The sequence below is a fragment of the Juglans regia genome, chromosome 4 (assembly GCF_001411555.2).
Source record: "Juglans regia cultivar Chandler chromosome 4, Walnut 2.0, whole genome shotgun sequence".
NCBI lineage: Eukaryota > Viridiplantae > Streptophyta > Magnoliopsida > Fagales > Juglandaceae > Juglans > Juglans regia.
The window spans coordinates 25,741,625-25,762,394 of record NC_049904.1 but is presented as its reverse complement, the minus strand read 5'-3'; the positions used below and the strand labels follow the sequence as shown (position 1 = coordinate 25,762,394).

General features: G+C 34.6%; 3 protein-coding genes across 3 annotated transcripts; all 3 read right to left on the bottom strand.

The window, feature by feature from the left end:
- Nucleotides 1-5,662: 5,662 nt before the first annotated feature.
- Nucleotides 5,663-6,784, bottom strand: LOC109015201 (cuticle collagen 2-like; the record flags this gene model as incomplete). The annotated part of the gene is made up of 3 exons (XM_018997683.2): nucleotides 6,536-6,784; nucleotides 6,185-6,269; nucleotides 5,663-6,021 (listed from the first exon to the last, which is right to left on the bottom strand). Coding segments are annotated over exons 1-3 (456 nt in total), but the record flags the coding sequence as incomplete, so codon positions are not given.
- A 5,211-nt stretch (nucleotides 6,785-11,995) lies between these two features.
- On the bottom strand, nucleotides 11,996-14,816 carry LOC109018729. The gene is made up of 2 exons (XM_019000896.2): nucleotides 13,467-14,816; nucleotides 11,996-12,629 (listed from the first exon to the last, which is right to left on the bottom strand). The coding sequence occupies exons 1-2, from the start codon at nucleotides 13,874-13,876 to the stop codon at nucleotides 12,317-12,319; spliced, it is 723 nt and encodes a 240-aa protein (XP_018856441.1). The 5' UTR covers nucleotides 13,877-14,816; the 3' UTR covers nucleotides 11,996-12,316.
- A 4,079-nt stretch (nucleotides 14,817-18,895) lies between these two features.
- LOC109018730 (collagen alpha-1(I) chain-like) lies at nucleotides 18,896-20,458 on the bottom strand. The gene is made up of 3 exons (XM_019000897.2): nucleotides 20,198-20,458; nucleotides 19,843-19,927; nucleotides 18,896-19,687 (listed from the first exon to the last, which is right to left on the bottom strand). Exons 1-3 carry the CDS (start codon nucleotides 20,207-20,209, stop codon nucleotides 19,086-19,088), a joined length of 699 nt encoding a protein of 232 aa, XP_018856442.1. The 5' UTR covers nucleotides 20,210-20,458; the 3' UTR covers nucleotides 18,896-19,085.
- Between the last annotated feature and the right edge of the window lie 312 nt (nucleotides 20,459-20,770).

Here is a 20,770-nt window from a genome sequence, read left to right as displayed (position 1 = left end):
CGGTTTTCAAAGTCTCACCCTACAAAAATTCAGGCAAAGTGGAATGACTAAGCATAAACCACACTATATTCATAAGAGTACGATTTCTTCTTTCTACGATATCATTCTATTCAGGAGTTACATGCATTGTGTATTAAACCTCGATACCATATGCTTCAAGAAATCTAGCAAAAGGTCCAGAATTTCTTCCAATTTCATCATATCTCCCATAAGATTCACCTCCTCTATCTGATCTTACCGCCTTGATTTTCTTAATATTTTGGAGTTCCACAACAGCCTTAAAAACCCTAAAATCTTCCAATGATTCTGATTTTTCTCGAATGAGTTCAATACAACCATAGTGAGAATAATCATCAATAAAGGTAATGAAATATCTATAATTTCCCAAAGCAACAGGTGAAATGAGACTACAAATATCAATATGGATTAAATCTAGAATATTCAGAATTCTGCTAATCTTTTGCTTTCTAATTTTTGTTGTAAGCTTCCGTTTGATACAAGCAACACGAGTTTCAAAATCAGAAAAATTTAAATCAACTAGAATACCATCTTTAATCAACCTTTTCATTCTTTCTCTAGAAATATGACTCAACCTTTTGTTCCACAACATGTAAGAGTTTTCATTAAATCTAGTACGTTTAAAACCATCTACAACATTCACAATAGAGACACTAGAAAAGCATAATCTAAAGTAGGAAGCAAGTCAAATTTATACAAATCTTCATATAAAGTAGCAGTACCAACCACAACAGAGTCATAAAAGATTGTAGCCTTTTCATTTCCAAAATGAAAAACATAACCACATTTGTCTAAAATAGAAATAAAGATAAGATTTCTTCTAATGGAATGTATAAAAGTAGTATCAGACAAGTTCAAAACATGCTTAGAAGCCAAAATAAGTATGACAACACCAATATGTTCAACTTTAACCTTCACATCATTGCCCATATTTATAGCCAACTCTGTATCAGTTGGTCTTGTGCAGTTCCTTAATTCCTGTGAAGAATTTGTAGTGTGAATGGTTGCACCAGTATCTAGCCACCAAGTATCAGAAGGCGCATCGACAAAATTAGACTCAAAACACACTAGTAGCGAACGTGTACCTTTCCTGTCTAACCAAGTCTTAAATCTCTTACAATCAACCTGTTTGTGCCCAAACAAATAACAGAACTTGCACATTCCCTTAAAAACTTCATTCTTAGGCCCATTGGAACACTTACACTAGCTTGTTGAGGAGGTCTCTCAGATTTCTTCATCTTACAGAAGTTGCTACTACTACACTTGAAGAACTTCTTCTTCCCTTTATCAACAGTTACCATAAAAGCAGCATGAGACTTGGCCTTTTTTATCATGTCATCTTCTTGAGTTACAATAGCAGTCATTTCAATCAAGCTCCATTCGTCTTTCTGAGCATTATAAGTGGTCTTGAATGCATCAAACTGAGATGACAAATATTCAAGCACTTGCCATACAAGAAAGCTATTTGCTAACTCAACTTTCATTTCTTTGAGTTTGTTAAAGAAATGAGTAAGCTTCATTATGTACTCTTGGACTCCACTAACCCCATCATAGGTTGTGGTAGTAAGAAGTTTCATTAGAATTCCCTTTTTTGCCTTATCAAACTTAGTAAATTTCTTCCCAATGGCATCAAGATATTTTTTAGCACTATCTATATTAGCTATGCTCTACCTAAAATACTTATCAATAGTATATTTCATAATCATGAGACAAGTCCTATTAAAATGCACTCACTGCTCAAAACAAGTCTTTTCATCTGCAGAGCTTTCACTAGTGGGTTCAACAGGCGCATCGACCCTCAAAGCAAAATCCAAATTCATGATAGCCAAATTAATAGTGAGAGACTTATATCAATCCTCATAATTGGTTCCCGTTAAACTCTTGATGGCAGACAAAGAGAGAGACAGAGCCGCATTGCCATAACCTGAGGAGAATATAACAAAATTTATTATCCATATAGAGGAAGAAACATGCACCCATAAATGTCTCAATTAGGCAATCTTATATCTATACTAGAGTCTTATTCAAAATAGACTCTTACGTACTATGCTAAAGCCCAAGATACATAAAAGTCTTCTACGCATGATAAAGCAAAATAATTAAATACAAGAACTTAAAATGACCCACTACCGAGAGAATAGGATTAGGCCACCAAATGCCAAGCACTTAACTATTATCTTTATCGTCCCAAGCATCATACCAAATAATGGTTTGCAGACGGGGCAAAAATTCACTATCCGTATGGATCTTAGTATAATGTCATTAAGCGAAAGCATGATCAATATAACTACTCCGATAATTTATTATGACTAGTCCCATGAGAGGTAAGTATATACCCACTCCAAACCATCGGTATTACAACAAAAAAGACAAAAAAAAAAAATATCAAAAGCATCTCCATACAAGATTCTTTATTGCCATAATATATATATATATATATATATATATATATATATAATAGCACATGAACAACCAGTACTATTATCTTTATCCTTTTTATTTTTTTATGGCATCTAAACAAGTCTTTACTATTTAGAATAAGAGGAATATTTTACAAAATAAAAATAAAAAGTTTCAAGAGCTAGCGACCCCACAAGATTTTCAATATCCAATAAACACATTGAACAAGTGATAAAGCTCCAGAGACAAGAAAAAAAAAATTCTCCATCCAGTTGCTTTATTATACGAGTTTGCCAAAAATTGTACTCAGTCACCAAAAATCAAGGATTCAAGGATAGAGTCAAGTTCACTGAAAAAACAACCCCACGCATAGAAGAACTCACAAGTCACAACAGCGAAAAATAAAAAAACACAACGATGAAAAATAGGAAGAAGACGCTGATACCAACTGTTTGATTCACAAGATGTGATAATTTCTTCCCATAAATCAAAATATATGTTCAATAAAATTGAGATTTCATACCTCCAATAACTTATGATGGATTTTCCATAGAGCTTTAGGGTTCCTGCAAAAGGGGAGATTTTTCCGATTACGGAGAGGACTACTCTCTACCCCTCTATTTTGATTTTTGGTTCTTGTCCTAAGAGAGAGAAGAGAAGGAGCAAAAACCCTAAATAAAACTCAATGGGCTAATTCTATTTTAAAGTGGGGTAAGAGTAGGGGCCTCCATATGTGTCTATTAAAATGACCTATCTCATTATGGACTCAATGACTAAATGTTAATGTTGATCCATTATTTATAAAAATAAATACAACATTAACCACCTCGATCGATCGTACGTCGTATCACCTTCCAATATTAATATCTTCTTTTTTGAAGTAAATATGTATCATTTCATTGCAAAACTAATGTCAAGGGATACAAAGTTTGTCCTATATTACAAGTGTAAAGATCTTCGATGGACCATTTTTAATCCATACTAATTCCTCCTGAGTTGTTTCCAAAGCTAACTTAGCTAATTGATGTGCCACTGTGTTGCTTTCCTTGTATGTATATTGTATCTTCCAATCTATTCTACAGGTACCATACCACATCCAAACCACCTCTTTGCTATTTACATCTCTTATCACTGTTTGTGCATCTCCTTCAAAAACAATGCTCTTCATGTTATTCCAAACAAAACTCCACAGCCCCCCATAGTGCATAAATTTCAACAAGTATAGGGTGTCTAACATTCATTTTACTCATACATAAAGATGCTAATACCTCGCCATCTTCATCCCTCTAAATGATACATGCCCCCATCTTCAATCTCTTGGAGTCAAAAGAGGCATCCCAATTAACTTTCACCATGCCCTCCCCTAGTCTCTTCCATTTTTCCGCTGCACGCCTAGACCATGCAGCTCTGAAGTTGCAAACTAAGTCCTTTTACGCCTTTTGGCACTCTTCTAAATTTTCCAGAGCTGTTCTTTTAACTTTGTAAGGACTAGAAAACTTTTTTTTAAAAACAAACTTATTTCTTCTCAACCAAATATTCCTCATGATGGCTACCACCTTCTCCAGTTCTCCTTGATTTAAGTTCTTCACTAACCTTTCCCACAGGTGATAGAAGTCCAACTCAACACATGGCCATTTTTTTTATAGGACTTTCACTTTCTGCCCAAACATATGAGGAAGCTGCACAACTCCAAAGTGAATGAGTAACTGACTCCACTTTCCTACTACATATGAGACACATGGGTGGCTCAACAACTTTCCTCTTTAACAAGTTCTCCTTTGTGGGTAAACAGTTGTTAACTACTTTCCACAAGAAAGATTTTACAACAGTAGGTGCATTTAACTTCCATACTTCTTTTCACGTTTCACTCTCACTTTCATATTGAAATTATTTTTTTAATAACAAATTATTTTTTAATAGCAAATTCTACTATTTTTAAAAAAGAATTTGTGAAGTTGCATACCTTAAAATCAGTACTGTATCTAGCATTAATTACTCATTAATCTCAAATTTGGACTTGTTCTCAATCTGGAATTAGTAGTACTACTCGAGTTGAGTGACTAATTTCCACCAAATTAACAAATATCATGTGTATACGTTCTCATGACCAAGTAAATTCAAGTGAGAAATCTAATCAATGAAATTGATTGAGAATTTAACTTCTCATTAATTCACAAATACCCAACAAATTATATTAATTTCTCATGTGGACGAAAAATCCTCGACAATTCTGGAAATTAAGCATTCATATTGAGTTCCCCATAAAATTCTATATAATTTAGTTAAAAAGTACATTCCCTAAATGTTTTTTGCTAAATTTTACTCATATTTCAAAAACCTTCTACATCTCATTCTCTATCCATTCCCAGTTCTATTGAAATAATATTTCTCTATTATTTCTCTATTATTATTTTTTCTCACTTCCATTTACAAATTTAAATAATCAATATTTTTTTATGTTTTGAACTATTACTCTAGTGAATATTTTAAATAAAAATTTAAATTATTTTTAATATTTTTAAAACTATTATTTAAAGTTATAACAAATATAAGTATGAGAGAAAGTGTAGATGATTGAAAGAAGAATTAATTTAATTGAAATGAATAAAATATTGATAAAAATGATTTAGGGGATGAATAGTAATTTCCCATATTCATTCCCTAAATTTTTTTCCTTAAATAGGAATAAGATGGAAGAAGGTTTTGAGAGTATTTCCTAATTTTATTTTCCAAATTATAAGAAAAAAAAAATTATAAAGAATCCAATGGAAATGCTCTTAGGCATGCTGAGCACGGTAAACTTGAATAAATCAGCATGGAGGTTTGCAACGACAGTGCCAAACCTAAAAGGTTTAGAGATAAATATGCAGCAAGAGATCAATATATATTAAAGATCAATCATATATAGAATTGAAATCATTAAATGGACGTACAAGATTTAATGAGTAATATTATTATGTCTCTCATATAATACGTACGTACGCGGGATCACATTAATTATTTTAATATTGTAAGAGACACGATGATGACCAGCTTACATTTACATGGTTGCGCGTCCTGTGGAATCTCCTTCACTGCAGTACTCATAACGGCTCACATTACAAGGCGCATGACAATCACTAGGATACGGTTGCGGCCTCCACCACCATGGGGGTGTCCATCCTGGATAATTGCAACTCGAACCCCAACCGCCGCAACCACAAGTACATCCTCCGGGTGGATAAACGCCTGCTGGCCAGCATGGTACTGGCTTTGGTCCCGGAGGCCCGGGTGGCCCTGGAGGCCCTGGAGGTCCTGGTGGCCCACAATGCACTGGCCCAGTAGGCCCCGCAGGCCCAACGGGCCCACATGGCCCGGGAGGTCCCACAGGCCCAGGTGGCCCAACTGGCCCAGGTGGTCCCTTAGGCCCTGCAGGCCCCGCAGGCCCTGCGGGCCCCTGAGGCCCTGCAGGCCCTGGAGGCCCCGGTGGGGGTGGTGGAGGTACAAACTCAATGCAACCTCCACCCTTGCAGATGATCTTTTGCTTAATCCTCTCAGGAAAGCAGGATACAACTTTGATTGTGACCAAGTTTTTCTTCTCGTCGAATATCTGGTCATGTATTTCTGTTGTTCATAACAAAGTTCAACGTTAACGCATATATATATATATATATATAAAATATATTTAACTCAGTCCTTTTGTAAGCAAATATTGCTAGATATATATAAATATATATATATATATATAGAGAGAGAGAGAGAGAGAGAGAGGGAGACGGAGACTTACCAGGAAATTTACATAGAATTCTCTTCACCTTCTTGTAGCAGTGATAGCACTGCAGGTCAGCCTTAAACACCATTATGACTGTGGCCTGTAAGATCAGTACGGAATTTCTAAATCCATAAATACATATATATATATATATATAATATTCCCAGCCAAGAAAAACATATATATATAGAACAGTACTTTCTGACAAAACAAATAGAAAGTTGTTGATGATCATCATCATCTGCCGACAAAATGAAATCAGCTGGAAACCCAAAAAAGAAACGATCGAAGAATAATAAATGATGAGATCATAATATGAATGAAATGCATCATGGGTTAACGAAAGATGTCTCTAAATTTACAAACCTTTTCACCCATTGCTGTATGTTCGGATTTGATCAACCTGATCGAAACCAAAGGATGGCAGGAAGAACACTACTACTCTACTTCCACTAAAGTGAAACTGCGAAACAGAATGCTTAGAGATTGCCAATATAAAGATGCAGGATGGAAAACAAAACACACAGGTTTCCCACGTTGTATTTCTGCTGCATGCGATGATCTATCACGAAGAGACCTTCGGCATTTTATCGTGAGCGTGCGGTACTGGCTGTTTGGCCTACAAGAAAAGTGGATATGTTTTTAAATTTTTGCATTTGTGCTGTGCAGCTGGCTCTGATCGATCCACGTCACCTTCCATCTTTAATCATTAACAGTGACATCAGTTTTTAATTTTTAATTTTCATCTTCTCTTTTATATATATATATATATATCACTACAAGAAAAACTGTTTATTTGTGGTCATTTAATTCCAGCGAAATGATTATTTACAGTTAAAATGAGACTGTTTTAGTCACAAATAACATTTTCGCCGTAATTAAATGGTCACAAAAATCTATTTTTCTTGTAGTGTATATATATATATATATGATTAAACGAGACCTAAAAAATTGATTGAATTGATTTTTTTTTCTTAAAAATTAAGGATAAAAAAACAATGCACTAGGTTCTGTCGGTAGGCCTCTCGATTTCCGTAAAAACCATTAATCCTTATTAAAGTTGGCAGACTATTTTAAGTATAATATTCTAAGACTTTTACAGTATATATTATTTATTTAGTATAATTTAATTCAAAACTTATAATTGAATCTTATCGTTTAAGTTATCGAATTAGGAATAGGATAATTCCTTTACACTATTGTCAGGGCCATTCACGCATTCCCTCGTACATGGCAACAGCACATGTCCGTACACCTTTAAGGTGGCAACAATGTTGTAGTGTTGTGAAAAAGTGGTCGCGATATTCACCTACTTTTTAAAGTATTAGAAAGTATTAGAGCATTGAATATGAATATGCAAAGTGATGTTTGAATAATATAATCTTAAAAATTTTTATATTAACTTATGTATATTTAAATATTTAATTAGTTATGAACAGTATTTATTTAAATTTAAATAATTATTATTCACTCTATAAAATATATTTTAATCATTATTTTTCTCTCATCCCTCTTTCTCACAATCTTTTCAGTTTCTCATTCTTTCAACAATACAACAAACCTTCACTTGCACATTTATTTTATTATTATAATATATTATATATATTTTTTATTTAATTATATTTTTAATATAATATATAAAAAAAATTATTTTTTTTACTATTACATTTGTATTATTAATATCAAATGTATGTAGTGGATGCTAATTGTAAAATATATATAAAAAAATTAATTTTACTAAAAAATAATAAGATTTTATTATTATTTTATCTCAGATATGCATAATTATAATTTCATAATATACATTAAATACACAGGTAGACCGAACTATAAATCATTTCAATTTATTTTTTCTTATCTTATTTAATAATTATAATTTTTTATATTTTTATATCAAATATTAAAAAAGTTTAATTTTTTTAAAATTTAAAAAAATTATATTTTAATAATATTTTATTTAATTTTTAATTTTTGATCATATCTTATATATATAAATAAATGAGACCTAAAAAATGAATTGAATTGATTATTTTTTTTCATAAAAATTAAGGATAAAAAAACAATGCACTAATCGGTAGGTTCTATCGGTAGATGTCTCGATTTCCATAAAACCATCCTTAATCATTATTAAAGTTGCCAGACTATTTTCATAATATAGACCTTTATATTATATATTATTTATTTAGTATAATTTAATTTAAAACTTATAAATTGAATCTTATCGTTTAAGTTATCGAATTAGGAATAGTATAATTTCTTTACACTATTTTTTTTTCCGACAACTTAATTTCCTTTTCACTATTGTCAGGGACATCCACGCATTCCCTCGTACATGGTAAGTTGGCAACAGCATATGTCGGTACTTAAAGTCTTTTTCTTAGGCACGGACTTCACTTTTAAAGTCTTTTTAAAGTATTATTTGAACCATGAATTTAGGTGAAATGGATTGAATTAAAAATTAAATAATATATTATTAGAATATTTTTTTAATATTATTATTATTTTAAGATATATAATAAATTTATTTTTATCGTAGATAATCATTATCAATTTATTTTCTTAAATAATTTATCATAAATAAATAATTTTTTTATAATAACTATAGAATTAAAAAAGAAAAAAGAAAAAACTTTCCATAGTTTCAAAAATTATTTTGTCTGTTTCCTTTTCTTTCGGTCAAAGAAAAAAAAATTCAAAATATTTTCCAAAATCTTTGAAAATGGGTGGTGTAGTGTTGCTTTTAAGCGAAGTTTTGTCAAGTATTACTTATACATGTTGGTTCGGGCATGGGTGGTGCATTTAGGTTTCTGCTAGGTGTTAGATGGATGGACCTAATTAATTTGTCATGAAGTGATTTAAGTTGGTTCTTGGTGGTTTCTAATGCATTGAGTAACATTGAAACTTTATGCTGTTAATTACTTTGTGATGAAGTTTTATATATGAATAAGTTGGTTCGTATATGATCTGGTCTTGTATTTCTCTTGTTCACAAAATTCAAACACATCACGAAGAACAGCTCGAGTCTTTTTCTTTTATAGGAAATACTGATTACAATTAAAGAGATCATGACAAAGAGAAGAGACTCACGAGGATATCTAGACAAAACTCTCTTCACCTACTTGTAGCAACGATGGTAGTGATACTGCAGGTCAACCTTCATCACCATTTTTGTAGTAGTAACTTGTTAAAAGTGTTTGAAACTCTAAATAAATCCTATTATATATGTCGAAAACAAAAGTAATTAAAAGCGAAAAATAACTTATATAGATCTGAAAAGCAAATGATTAATCAAATGATCAAATAAAGTTGTGACACAAAAGATGATCCTGGATTAATTATAAAATGGGTACTAATTAAGAGATAGAGATCATCTGGTTAGTACAGTATTTACAAACCGTAATTTTGGGCCCCATGCCTGTCAATTCAGATGTACAGATTGAAGAACACTCCTCTTAGAGCAACTAATTAAAGTGAAAGTGTTGTGGAACAGATCATCATCGGTCGGTCGTACAGAAAGTCGGGCTGTCAGACAATGAGAGATCGATCGACGAGGGCATTATATTAGAAACATTAGGCCAAAAGGCATCTTATAAAGAAGATGCATGGATGGGGTTAGCTGCATCATTTTGTACGCCCTGGAAAGAAAATAAAAATAATAAATAAATAAAAAAGATTCCGTAGTACGCTTTGATCGAGAAGTTTCATGCCAACGGGTTGTAAACACGTAAGAAAGTTTTCCACATTGAATGTCATTCTAATTTGTTACACAAGGGCCAGGATGGTGGCAGCTTAGCTCTTTGATTACTTATTAAGTACTTATTTCATCTCTGGCAAGCCAATCTAACATGAGTTCTTCTACAGTCACCAAAGATTTGTCCAGAAAATTTGTCCCGACTAATGTGGCATGTGCCACGTAATTTATTTAACATTAAAAAAAAAACTGAAAATTGATTTGGTTCTAGTTCATGACCCCCCCAAGCCCATATTGCAGATGAGCCCAAAAACCCATACAAATGGAATCCCTCTCCCTCTCCCTTCGTTCGACTCCGGCATCCACTCTGTGCGGTAGCAGCTCTCAATTTCTGGCGTCATCTTACAGCTCCCCTCCATTCGGCCTCACTTCCCCAGCAATCCGAGCGGTAAATAACATTCATTCCCTCTTGTAGTCGCTCTAAGAAGTTATTACCAAACATATTAGGTAGAATATTAACGATAATGATTTATGGAACCCCGACCATGGTGTGGGACTTATGGCTTTTCTTTTCAAATGAACTTTTGAAGATGTTGCTTTTTGCATCTGAACTAGCTCTTTTAGTAATCTTATTCTGGGTTCCATCGCTAGAGGGGGATCCCCCGGTATGTATTAACTACATAAAAAAACATGGATTTCTTTCTTTGGAAATTGTTGTTAGAAGTACTCTTTGATAAATATATTTATTTGATATCTCTCAGGTAACATGGTATAAAGGTAAATCCATGAGAGATTTGAGCTCTTTATGGTTCAACATGTGGTGTAATATAATCATTTGGTGGAACTTTGCATCCATCTGAATTGGGATGTTCATTAATTTTTTTGATCTTTATTGCCAATATGACCTCATTTACAATCATGAAAGTTCATAAGCATTTGATATGAAATCTTTGAAACTGCATGTGCCAGAATATGAGCAGTTGAAATTTATTTGATAAGGTAGCATCACACCTGCGTCGATCATCCAGTTGATCATTTATGGGTGTAATGCTGCTGGTGGTCTTAATCATCTTAATCATAACAAATATATAGTACATTCTTCACAATGAATTTTTATTTAACATTACCGAAAATTCTTCCATGTAAAAATTTAAATGAGTTGTAATGATTGCTTGGTTTTGTCTATGCACACTATTGTCAGGCCTTGAAAAAGATGGTCCAATACGGCTAAATTTGTAATTTCAAATACATAATTTTTTTTTTATTATCTTTAATTGTATCTAGTTGTAATATCAAACCATATATATATATATATATATATATATATATATATATATATATTTTTAATCTTTATTTGAATCTGGTTGCATCTTCTTTTATAGGTACTTTAAAGGTTCAACTTGTAATGAATTCTGATACGGAACATGCAGAAAATGAGGGTGATGGGGTAGGACTTGCAAGTATGCACAACAGAGGCTCTTCATATTAGACCAACTACTCCTTCAATGAATTATTATTTATGGAGATGACATTTTTTGGTGGAGATGACATTATTTGGTGGAGATAACATATTTTTTGGTGGAGATGACATGTGGCTATTGTAAATTCCAGATATTGTGGCCATGTGGCTATTGTAAATTCCAGACACTTGATTCTTCCAAGCAGATATGCCTTTCTTAACATTTTGTATGAACCATATATTGGTCGAACCTTTTAATCTCCCAGTTTAAACTTTCAGTTTTGGATATGTCATCAAACTCAAAGTCGATACCTGTATTTAAGTCACAATAGCAATTGTGGGAAGGTGGATGAGTTCCAGCTGCATACTAGACCAATGCAGTGGAATGACCTCTGATGAAATTATTTATTTCCTTTCCTTATTAATTTCTTCTCTTATTTCGGGTATAAGAAATAATAAAACTTCCAAATTTTTTTGGAAGATTAAGAGTGAATGAAAATGGCATATAACATAAGCATATAATCACATGAACTTGAATCAACTTGTTTGAACAAAAACTAATGCATGAAAGGGGATTTATCTTTAAAATGCTGCTCAATGAATTTATTGAACCAAACCAATTAAAGAAGAAAATAAAAATAAAGAAGAGCTCAAAAGTAAACTAGTGAAACGGTGCATTTCATTGGATGAAAGAATCATAACGAATTACATCTGAATTTCTTGCAAAGAGGGGAAAAAATCTATTTACATATTTGGAAGTCAATGTCATTTTTTCCATACAAACTGCGTCTACTAAGAATTATAAGAAGAGTGAGATGGATCAACATGCAGTTTCCTTCAGCTATTGCATTCATAATTTCCAAGCCATGGCTGTTCTCTCAACATGCTTCAAGAGGACCGTATATGTTTTCGTCTCAGCTGCCAATCCAACCTGGATTTTGCCACTATTAACATGTTTTTCTCACCATACACGTTCCCTTTGTTTTACTGTCATAAGTTATGCTTTTTTTTTTTTCTCTACATTGGTAGTCGTCTTGGGGATGCCATTGGCAGAAAATAGTGTGAGGTTGAATACCAAAGCAGCTCTAATCCATGTAGTTGCATTTTTCTTTCTGTCCAAAGTAAGTTTCAGACATTCTCTGATGGAACCAGGGCCCTTGGGATTACTGTCCTTTGCTCGCAGTAGATTATTATTTGCATATAACTCAATAATTGGTTGAGTGTGCCCCAAGTCATCTTGAAGACTAAAAAAGTTATCAACTAATGGCAGCTGATCAGCCCCTCTGGCTGCTTGAAGCTCTGAATATGTACTGGAAAGACAAAGAAAAGTTAGGGACAGTAGGTTGGTACCCAGGTCAGTCCTACTTGTATTTTGTATCTATTATCAAGCATAAAGGGGTGAATATGTTTAAAGCTTCAATTATCCTGAAAGCCTAAGCTGCTAGGAAATGGTGAACTTGATCATTTAAAATATATTCTCTAAACGTATAATGTGGTCAAAGTACCATATTGACAGTTTGGTGGGCTGATGACAATACCCTCATCCTAAAAGCACTTTCGAAGTGATCCATATTGCTTGGTCACTTCATAAAGGTGCTGCCTTTGGCTTCATTGCACACGTCATAAGATGGCATTGAATCCATGGTTGCAAATTGGTTGACTTTGTATAGATTGAAATCAAGTTAGCCCCAAACCAAATTCCAAAGACCAAAAGTTAGCCCAGGTTAGCCCCAAATTCACACTATAAAAAATTAAAAAGTTTATACACTTGCTTCTTTCTTAGTAAAAATACATTTGTTTTGCTTCTTCTTCTAATGTAAACTGAATGCGCAGTAATATAATACACATATTCTATAATTCAAGCTTTCCTAAATTAAATTTTTTTTCTCCACTTGAAATACATCCTAAAACTTCCTAAATGCCAAATTGCCAGTATATTGCAAAGTTAAATACTGTCCTAAATTTTAATCCAATTTTATAAAACTAAACTATTTTTCAACTAGATTTTCGAGGCTCGATTTAGCTATCGCATTGAGCAAGATTCATATCTTAGCAAACATAAATCCATAGAGTAATTCAAGGGACAATTCATGCAAGAAAAATTAAAACAAAGAAGAAATTACATGATAGATAGATAGAGTAACAACCTCGATTTTTCTGTGAGGGAATCCAGACCACGGCGTAAATGGAGATCTACACCATGGTAACAACCAGCGGCAACAGTAGGCTCAGTGGTGAGGGGGTTGGCCTCAAGCTTTGTGGAGTCCAACGGAGGGGAGGCGGCAGAGGTCTTAGGGTTTAAGGCTTTGAGATGGAGCGATTGTGGCTCAATAGTGAGGTTACAGTCATGAATCCAAGGGATGGAGGTGACAGTGGCAACGGTTCTACTCAATGGTGACGCTCCAGGCCTTGGGGAGTCAAGCCGTTTCTGATTTGGAAGGGAGGGTGGAGCCGTGGCCTTCAGTGAAGGAGGGATGGATGAAACTGGATGTATAGAGGAAAACTGACAGGATGGCATTTCATTGAAGGAGCAGAGGAGATCTACAGAGGATGACATTTCTGGGAGGAGATATAAACGGGATGAGATTTTATTCTACAGAGGAGATTTGATTTGGGAGGGGCGGGAGGGGGGGAGAAAAATGAAAGAGGAAGGAAGTTTTTTATTTTTAAATTCAAATTGGTTTTTTCGTAATTAAACGAAAGTGGCTTATCCACGTGGGTCACTCCACGTCATTCGGGATGCAAAGTTGGGACATTTATTTGGAGGCTCTAGCATTTCCAATCTAACATTTGCATCTGTTGGCTTAGATTAATTGAATTAACACCTCGATCGATCGTACGTCGTACCACCTTCCAATATTAATATCTTCTTTTTTGAAGTAAATATGTATCATTTCATTGTAAAACTAATATTAAGGGATACAAAGTTTGTCCTGTATTACAAGTATAAAGATCTCCGATGGACCATTTTCAATCCTTACTAATTCCTCTTATGTTTCCAAAGCTAACTTAGCTAATTGATGCGCCACTGTGTTGCTTTCCCTGCATGTATGTTGTATCTTCCAATCTGTTCTACTGGTAAAAATGCTTCTCAAATCTTCAATTAATCGACCATACCATATGCAAACCACCTCTTTACTATTTACATCTCTTATCACTGTTTGTACGTCTCCTTCAAAAACAATGTTCTTCATGTTTAATTCGAAACAAAACTCCACAACCCTTCATAGTGCATAAATTTCAGCAAGTATAGGGTGGCTAACATGTTACGGATATATGATTTGGGAAATATTTTTTGTATTTTTTGTGATAATTTCCTTTCTAACTAGATTAGATATTGCTGTAAATACTTACCTTGTATAGCATATTAGACGCATAGAATCTGGCAACAATCTTGTATATTCTCTTCTATATAATGAAAGCAAACCCTCAGTAAAGGGTATTCAGACCAATTTTGACATGGTACCAGAGCCCCTACTCTGATATTCCTCTCTGTGGTCAAAATCCTTCGTAGGGGTGTAACCGGTCCGGTCCGGTTTTGGACAAAATCTAGGACCGAACCGGTATGTACCGGTTTTGCATTTTTCAAAATCAATTACGCCCCGATTACCCTCTTAAACCAGTACGTCCAATTTTACCGATTTCCGGTCAGATCCGGTCCGGTCCAGTTTTCTAGTTTTTTTTAAATGTAAAAAACATATAATAAAGTGTTACTTGTTATGATAAAATGTTATTAATAATTTAATATATATTATGTTTAAAGCATATGATCAATTAAATTTTCATATTTAAGATTAAACTTTTATTTTATAAATTATAACAACATTATCTTATATATAATTATATTAATAACATATGATCAAATAAATTACAAATGTTCATATTTAAGATTAACATTTTATGTTATAATTCATAAATTATAATATGAAATTATTTCATATATGATATATAATTATATATAAAAATTTAATATATAATTATTTATTATATATATAAATATTTTGTATAATATATATAATTAATTTATATATATATTTTCCAACTGGTCCGGTCCGGTCCTAGAAACTACGGAACTGAAACTAGACCGGATCCGGCCAGTTTTCATAAAATAGAAACAGGTTCCGGACCAACCGGTCTGGTCCGGTCTGGACCGATTTCTCGATTTAAATTTACACCCCTAATCCTTCGTGAGCGACAAGAGGATTTTTTTTTTCCTCTGTTTCTGCAAGATTTTCTTGCTCTTGGTGTTATAGGTTGTGGAGTCGAAGCTATCTATGGTGGTTCTCGGCTGTTTTTGGTTGTTCTCGGTGGTGGGTTTGCTTATTTTTTTGGTGTCTGTGGGTCTATCGGCAATTTTTGGTGGTTCTCGGAGCTGTCTGTGGTGTCTGTCGGCACTTTTTGTGGATAGTTGTGTGGCTATCAGCATCGTTTGTAGCCGTTGACGTTGTTTATGTGTAGTTCCGTGACCATCGGCCATTTTTGTCGTACTTTGTGTGTTTCGAAAGTTCTCTGCTTGTAGTTTGCATGCTAGCAAAAGGTATTTCTGCATATAATTTTTTTTGTTGGTCGTTCCTTTTTTAACCTTTGTTGGGCTGCTTTATTGGGCCATTTGTTGGTCTTTTACTGTGTGCCTTGGTTTCTTGTGGGTTGTCTCTTTTATTGGGCCATCAGCATCTATTTGGGTTGCTTTTGTTGGATTTGCTCCTATTTTTACGTCTTTTATCATATCTATTAAGAATACTATTGTTCGCTTTATTGGGAAGAATTTTCCTACTTAGAAATTTCAATTTAAGATGTTCTTAAAAGGGAAAGAATTATCAAATCATATTGATAGTTCAGTTCGAGTTCCCATTAATGAAAAGGAATTTGCCCAATGAGAAGTTAAGGATGCTAAGGTGATCTCTTGGCTATTAGAAACGATTGAACCCTATCTTGTCACCAATCTTTAGTGTTATATTACGGCTCAAGATATGTGAGACTACTTGCATCGTATTTATTACCAAGACCATAGTGCTCGAAAATCTCAATTGGAGTTGAAAATTATAAATTCTAATCAAGGTAATTTGACCATTGGGCAATTTTATTTTGGTTTTATTAATCTTTAGATCAAGTATTCTGCTATTGTTCATGCTAAGGTTCCCCCTGGGGCCCTCGCGGCTCTTCAAGCGGTTCATGCTGAGAGTCAACGTGATCAGTTTTTTATGAAGTTTCGACCTGAATTTGAGCCTGTTCGAGCTGGTTTATTGAATCTTCTTCCGGTTCCTTCTTTGGATACTTGTTTGGGAGATTTATTGCATGAAGAACAGCGGTTATCCACTCAGATGAGTATGACTTCTGAAAATATCTTTTCTGAGGCTGTGAATGTAGCCTATGTAGCACAAGGGAGAGGGAAGAACAAGTTACAGTGTTTCAGTTACATGGAGTTCAATCATATTGCTCGCAACTGTCCAAAGAAAGTTTGTAACTACTACAAGAAAGAGGGTCATATCATCAAAGCCTGTCAAGTGCGGCCTCAGAATTGCCAATCCCAAGCCTTTCAAGCTGTTGTTCAGTCCTCGTCTTCTTCTACGCCCCCCACTATAAGCTCTGATTCAATTGTTCTCACACCTGCCATGGTCCAACAAATGATTGTGTTTGCTTTTATAGCTTTAGGCCTGCAAGGTACGGATTCTAACTCCACTTCCTCTTGGATTGTTGATTCGGGTGCCTCTAATCATATGACTAATAGTACGACAAGTCTCACCGCATTATCTGATATCTGAAGGGCACCTCTACACGGGGGTTATTCTTTCCTAAGGAATCTTCCTTACAGTTGGCAGGGCATAGTGATGCTGATTAGGTCGGATGTGCGGATATTCGTCGCTCTATTACTGTCTGGTGCATATTTTTGGGCAATGCACTCATTTCTTGGAAGAGTAAGAAGTAAGACAAAGTTTCCAAATCCTCCACTGAGTCTGAGTGTCGTGCTATGTCTTCTGCATGCTCTGAGATCATATGGCTTCGTGAGTTATTGGGTGAACTTGGTTTTCCTCAACTTCAGTCCACTCCTCTTCATGCTGATAATACCAGTGTTATTCAGATCACAGCTAATCTTGTCTTCCATGAGTGTACGAAACATATCAAAGTCGATTGTCATTCCATACGTGAATCCTATGACAAATATGTGATTACTCTTCCTTACACTTCTGCCGAACATCAAACTGCCGACATATTCACTAAAACTTTTTCTCAGCACCGACATCAGTTCTTAGTTGACAAATTGATGCTTCTTGATCTACTAGCATCAATTTGAGAGGGGATGTTACGAAGATATGATTTGGGAAAATATTTATTATATTTTTTGTGATAATTTTCTTTCTAGCTAGATTAGATATTGCGGTAAATACTTACCTTGTACAATATATTACACATAGAATCTGGCAACAATCTTGTATATTTTCTTCTATATAATGACAGCAAATCCAAACCCTCAATAAATGGTATTCAAATGAATTTTGACATAACATTCATTTTACTCATACATAAAGATGCTAATACCTCTTCATCTTCATCCCTCAAAATGATACATGCCCCCATCTTCAATCTCTTGGAGCCAAAAGAGGCATCCCAATCAACTTTCACCATGCCCTCCCCTGGTCTCTTCCATTTTTCCACTGCACACCCAGACCCTATAGCTCTGAAGTTGCAAACTAAGTCCTTTTGTGCCTTTTGGTACTCTTCTAAATTTTTTAGAGTTGTTCTTATAACTTTGTAAGGACTAGAGAACTTTTATTCAAAAACAAACTTATTTCTTCTTAACCAAATATTCCTTATAATGGCTGCCACCTTCTCCAGTTCTCATTGATTTAAGTTCTTCACTAACATTTCCCACAGATGATAAAAGTCCAACTCAACACATGACCATTTTTTTATTGGACTTTCACTTTTTGCCCAAACATCTGAGGAAATTGCACAACTCCAAAGTGAATGGGTAACTGACTCCACTTTCCTACTCCATATGAGACACATGGGTGACTCAACAACTTTCCTCTTTTAACAAGTTCTCCTTGTGGGTAAACAATTGTTAACTACTTTTTACAAGAAAGTTTTTACAATAGCAGGTGACTTCCATACTTATTTTCACGTTTCACTCTCACTGTTTGTTCTAGAAGGTTCACCAATATTAATATCTTCTAAGCCACATAGTTGTTGGTTTAAGTAATTAATATTTATGGTCATGGATATATATATGCAGAACCCACACTCGGGAACCGTACACGTGTTTCTAGTCCAAGCTGTGCATGGCAAGCATGCATTTAGGCTAGGGAGGATAAAGCTTCACTTGCATATCCACCTTGTACCCCTTTTTTTCTAAAAAAAAAACATTCTTGGACCTTGTCATGTTTCACTTGTAAGCCCATGTCCTTGCATACATTTGTATAAACTCTGAGATTCACATTAAAAAAAATTATTTTTTTAATAACGAATTGCACTATTTTAAAAAAAGAATTTGCGAAGTTACATACCTTTAGCATTAATTACTCATTAATCTCGAATATTGACTTGTTCTCAATCTGGAGTATTACTACAAAGTAAATTCAAATGAGAAATTTGATCAATGAAATTGATCAATATATTGTAAAGATAATCATATATAGAATTGAAATCATTAAATGGACGTACAAGATTTAATGAGTAATATTATGTCTCTCATATAACACGTACGTACGCGGGATCACATTAATTATTTGAATATTGTAAGAGACATGATGATGACCAGCTTACATTTACATTGTTGCGCATCCTGTGGAATCTCCTTCACTGCAGTACTCATAACGGCTCACATTACAAGGCGCATGACAATCACTAAGATACGGTTGCGGCCTCCACCACCATGGGGGTGTCCATCCTGGATAATTGCAACTCGAACCCCAACCGCCGCAACCACAAGTACATCCTCCGGGTGGATAAACGCCTGCTGGCCAGCATGGTACAACAATCGGACGGTCCTTGTCAATTGGATGACATGGTACTGGCTTTGGTCCCGGAGGCCCGGGTGGCCCGGGTGGCCCTGGAGGTCCTGGTGGCCCACAATGCACTGGCCCAGGAGGCCCCGCAGGCCCAACGGGCCCACATGGCCCGGGAGGTCCCACAGGCCCAGGTGGCCCAACTGGCCCAGGTGGTCCCTTAGGCCCTGCAGGCCCCGCAGGCCCAGGAGGCCCCTGAGGCCCTGCAGGCCCTGGAGGCCCCGGTGGGGGAGCTGGAGGTACAAACTCAATGCAACCTCCACCCTTGCAGATGATCTTTTGCTTAATCCTCTCAGGAAAGCAGGATACAACTTTGATTGTGACCAAGTTTTTCTTCTCGTCGAATATCTGGTCATGTATTTCTGTTGTTCATAACAAAGTTCAACGTTAACGCATATATATATATATATATAATATATTTAACTCAGTCCTTTTGTAGGCAAATATTGCTAGATATATATATATATATAGAGAGAGAGAGAGAGAGAGAGAGAGAGAGAGGGAGAGGGAGACTGACCAGGAAATTTACATAGAATTCTCTTCACCTTCTTGTAGCAGTGATAGCACTGCAGGTCAGCCTTAAACACCATTATGACTGTGGCCTGTAAGATCAGTACGGAATTTCTAAATCCATACATACATATATATATATATATATATATATATAATATTCCCAGCCAAGAAAAACATATATATATAGAACAGACTTTCTGACAAAACAAATAGAAAGTTGTTGATGATCATCATCTGCCGACAAAATGAAATCAGCTGGAAACCCAAAAAAGAAACGATCGAAGAATAATAAATGATGAGATCATAATATGAAAGAAATGCATCATGGGTTAACGAAAGATGCCTCTAAATTTACAAACCTTTTCACCCATTGCTGTATGTTCGGATTTGATCAACCTGATCGAAACCAAAGGATTGCAGGAAGAACACTACTACTCTACTTTCACTAAACTGAAACTGCGAAACAGAATGCTTAGAGATTGCCAATATAAAGATGCAGGATGGAAAACAAAACACAGAGGTTTCCCACGTTGTATTTCTGCTGCATGCGATGATCTATCACGAAGAGACCTTCGGCATTTTATCGTGAGCGTGCGGTACTGGCTGTTTGGCCTACAAGAAAAGTGGATATGTTTTTAAATTTTTACATTTGCGCTGTGCAACTGGCTTTGATTGATCCACGTCACCTTCCATTTCTCTTTAATCATTAACATAGACCGATCTATAAAATTTAATAAAAAATTTAATTTTTAATTTTTATCTCATTTAATAATTAAATCAGACTTAAAAAGCTGAATTGAATTTTTTTCCTTAAATATAGGATAAATATTTATTTACTTTTTTCAAAATAAATACGCATCGTTTTGTATATTTTATGACTATAAATATTATTTTTTATTTTTTTAATTCACATTAAAGAATTATATATAATT

Bases quoted from the DNA above. Each gene is read 5' to 3' on its own strand.
- LOC109018729 (XM_019000896.2), bottom strand. From the start codon at position 13,876: ATGTCATCCTCTGTAGATCTCCTCTGCTCCTTCAATGAAATGCCATCC. The intron at 12,630-13,466 runs GTTGTTACTCTA...TTGTCTTTCCAG, and splicing joins TCCCTCACAGAAAAATCGAG to TACATATTCAGAGCTTCAAG.
- LOC109018730 (XM_019000897.2), bottom strand. The intron at 19,688-19,842 runs GTCAGTCTCCCT...TATGAACAACAG, and splicing joins AATTCTATGTAAATTTCCTG to AAATACATGACCAGATATTC.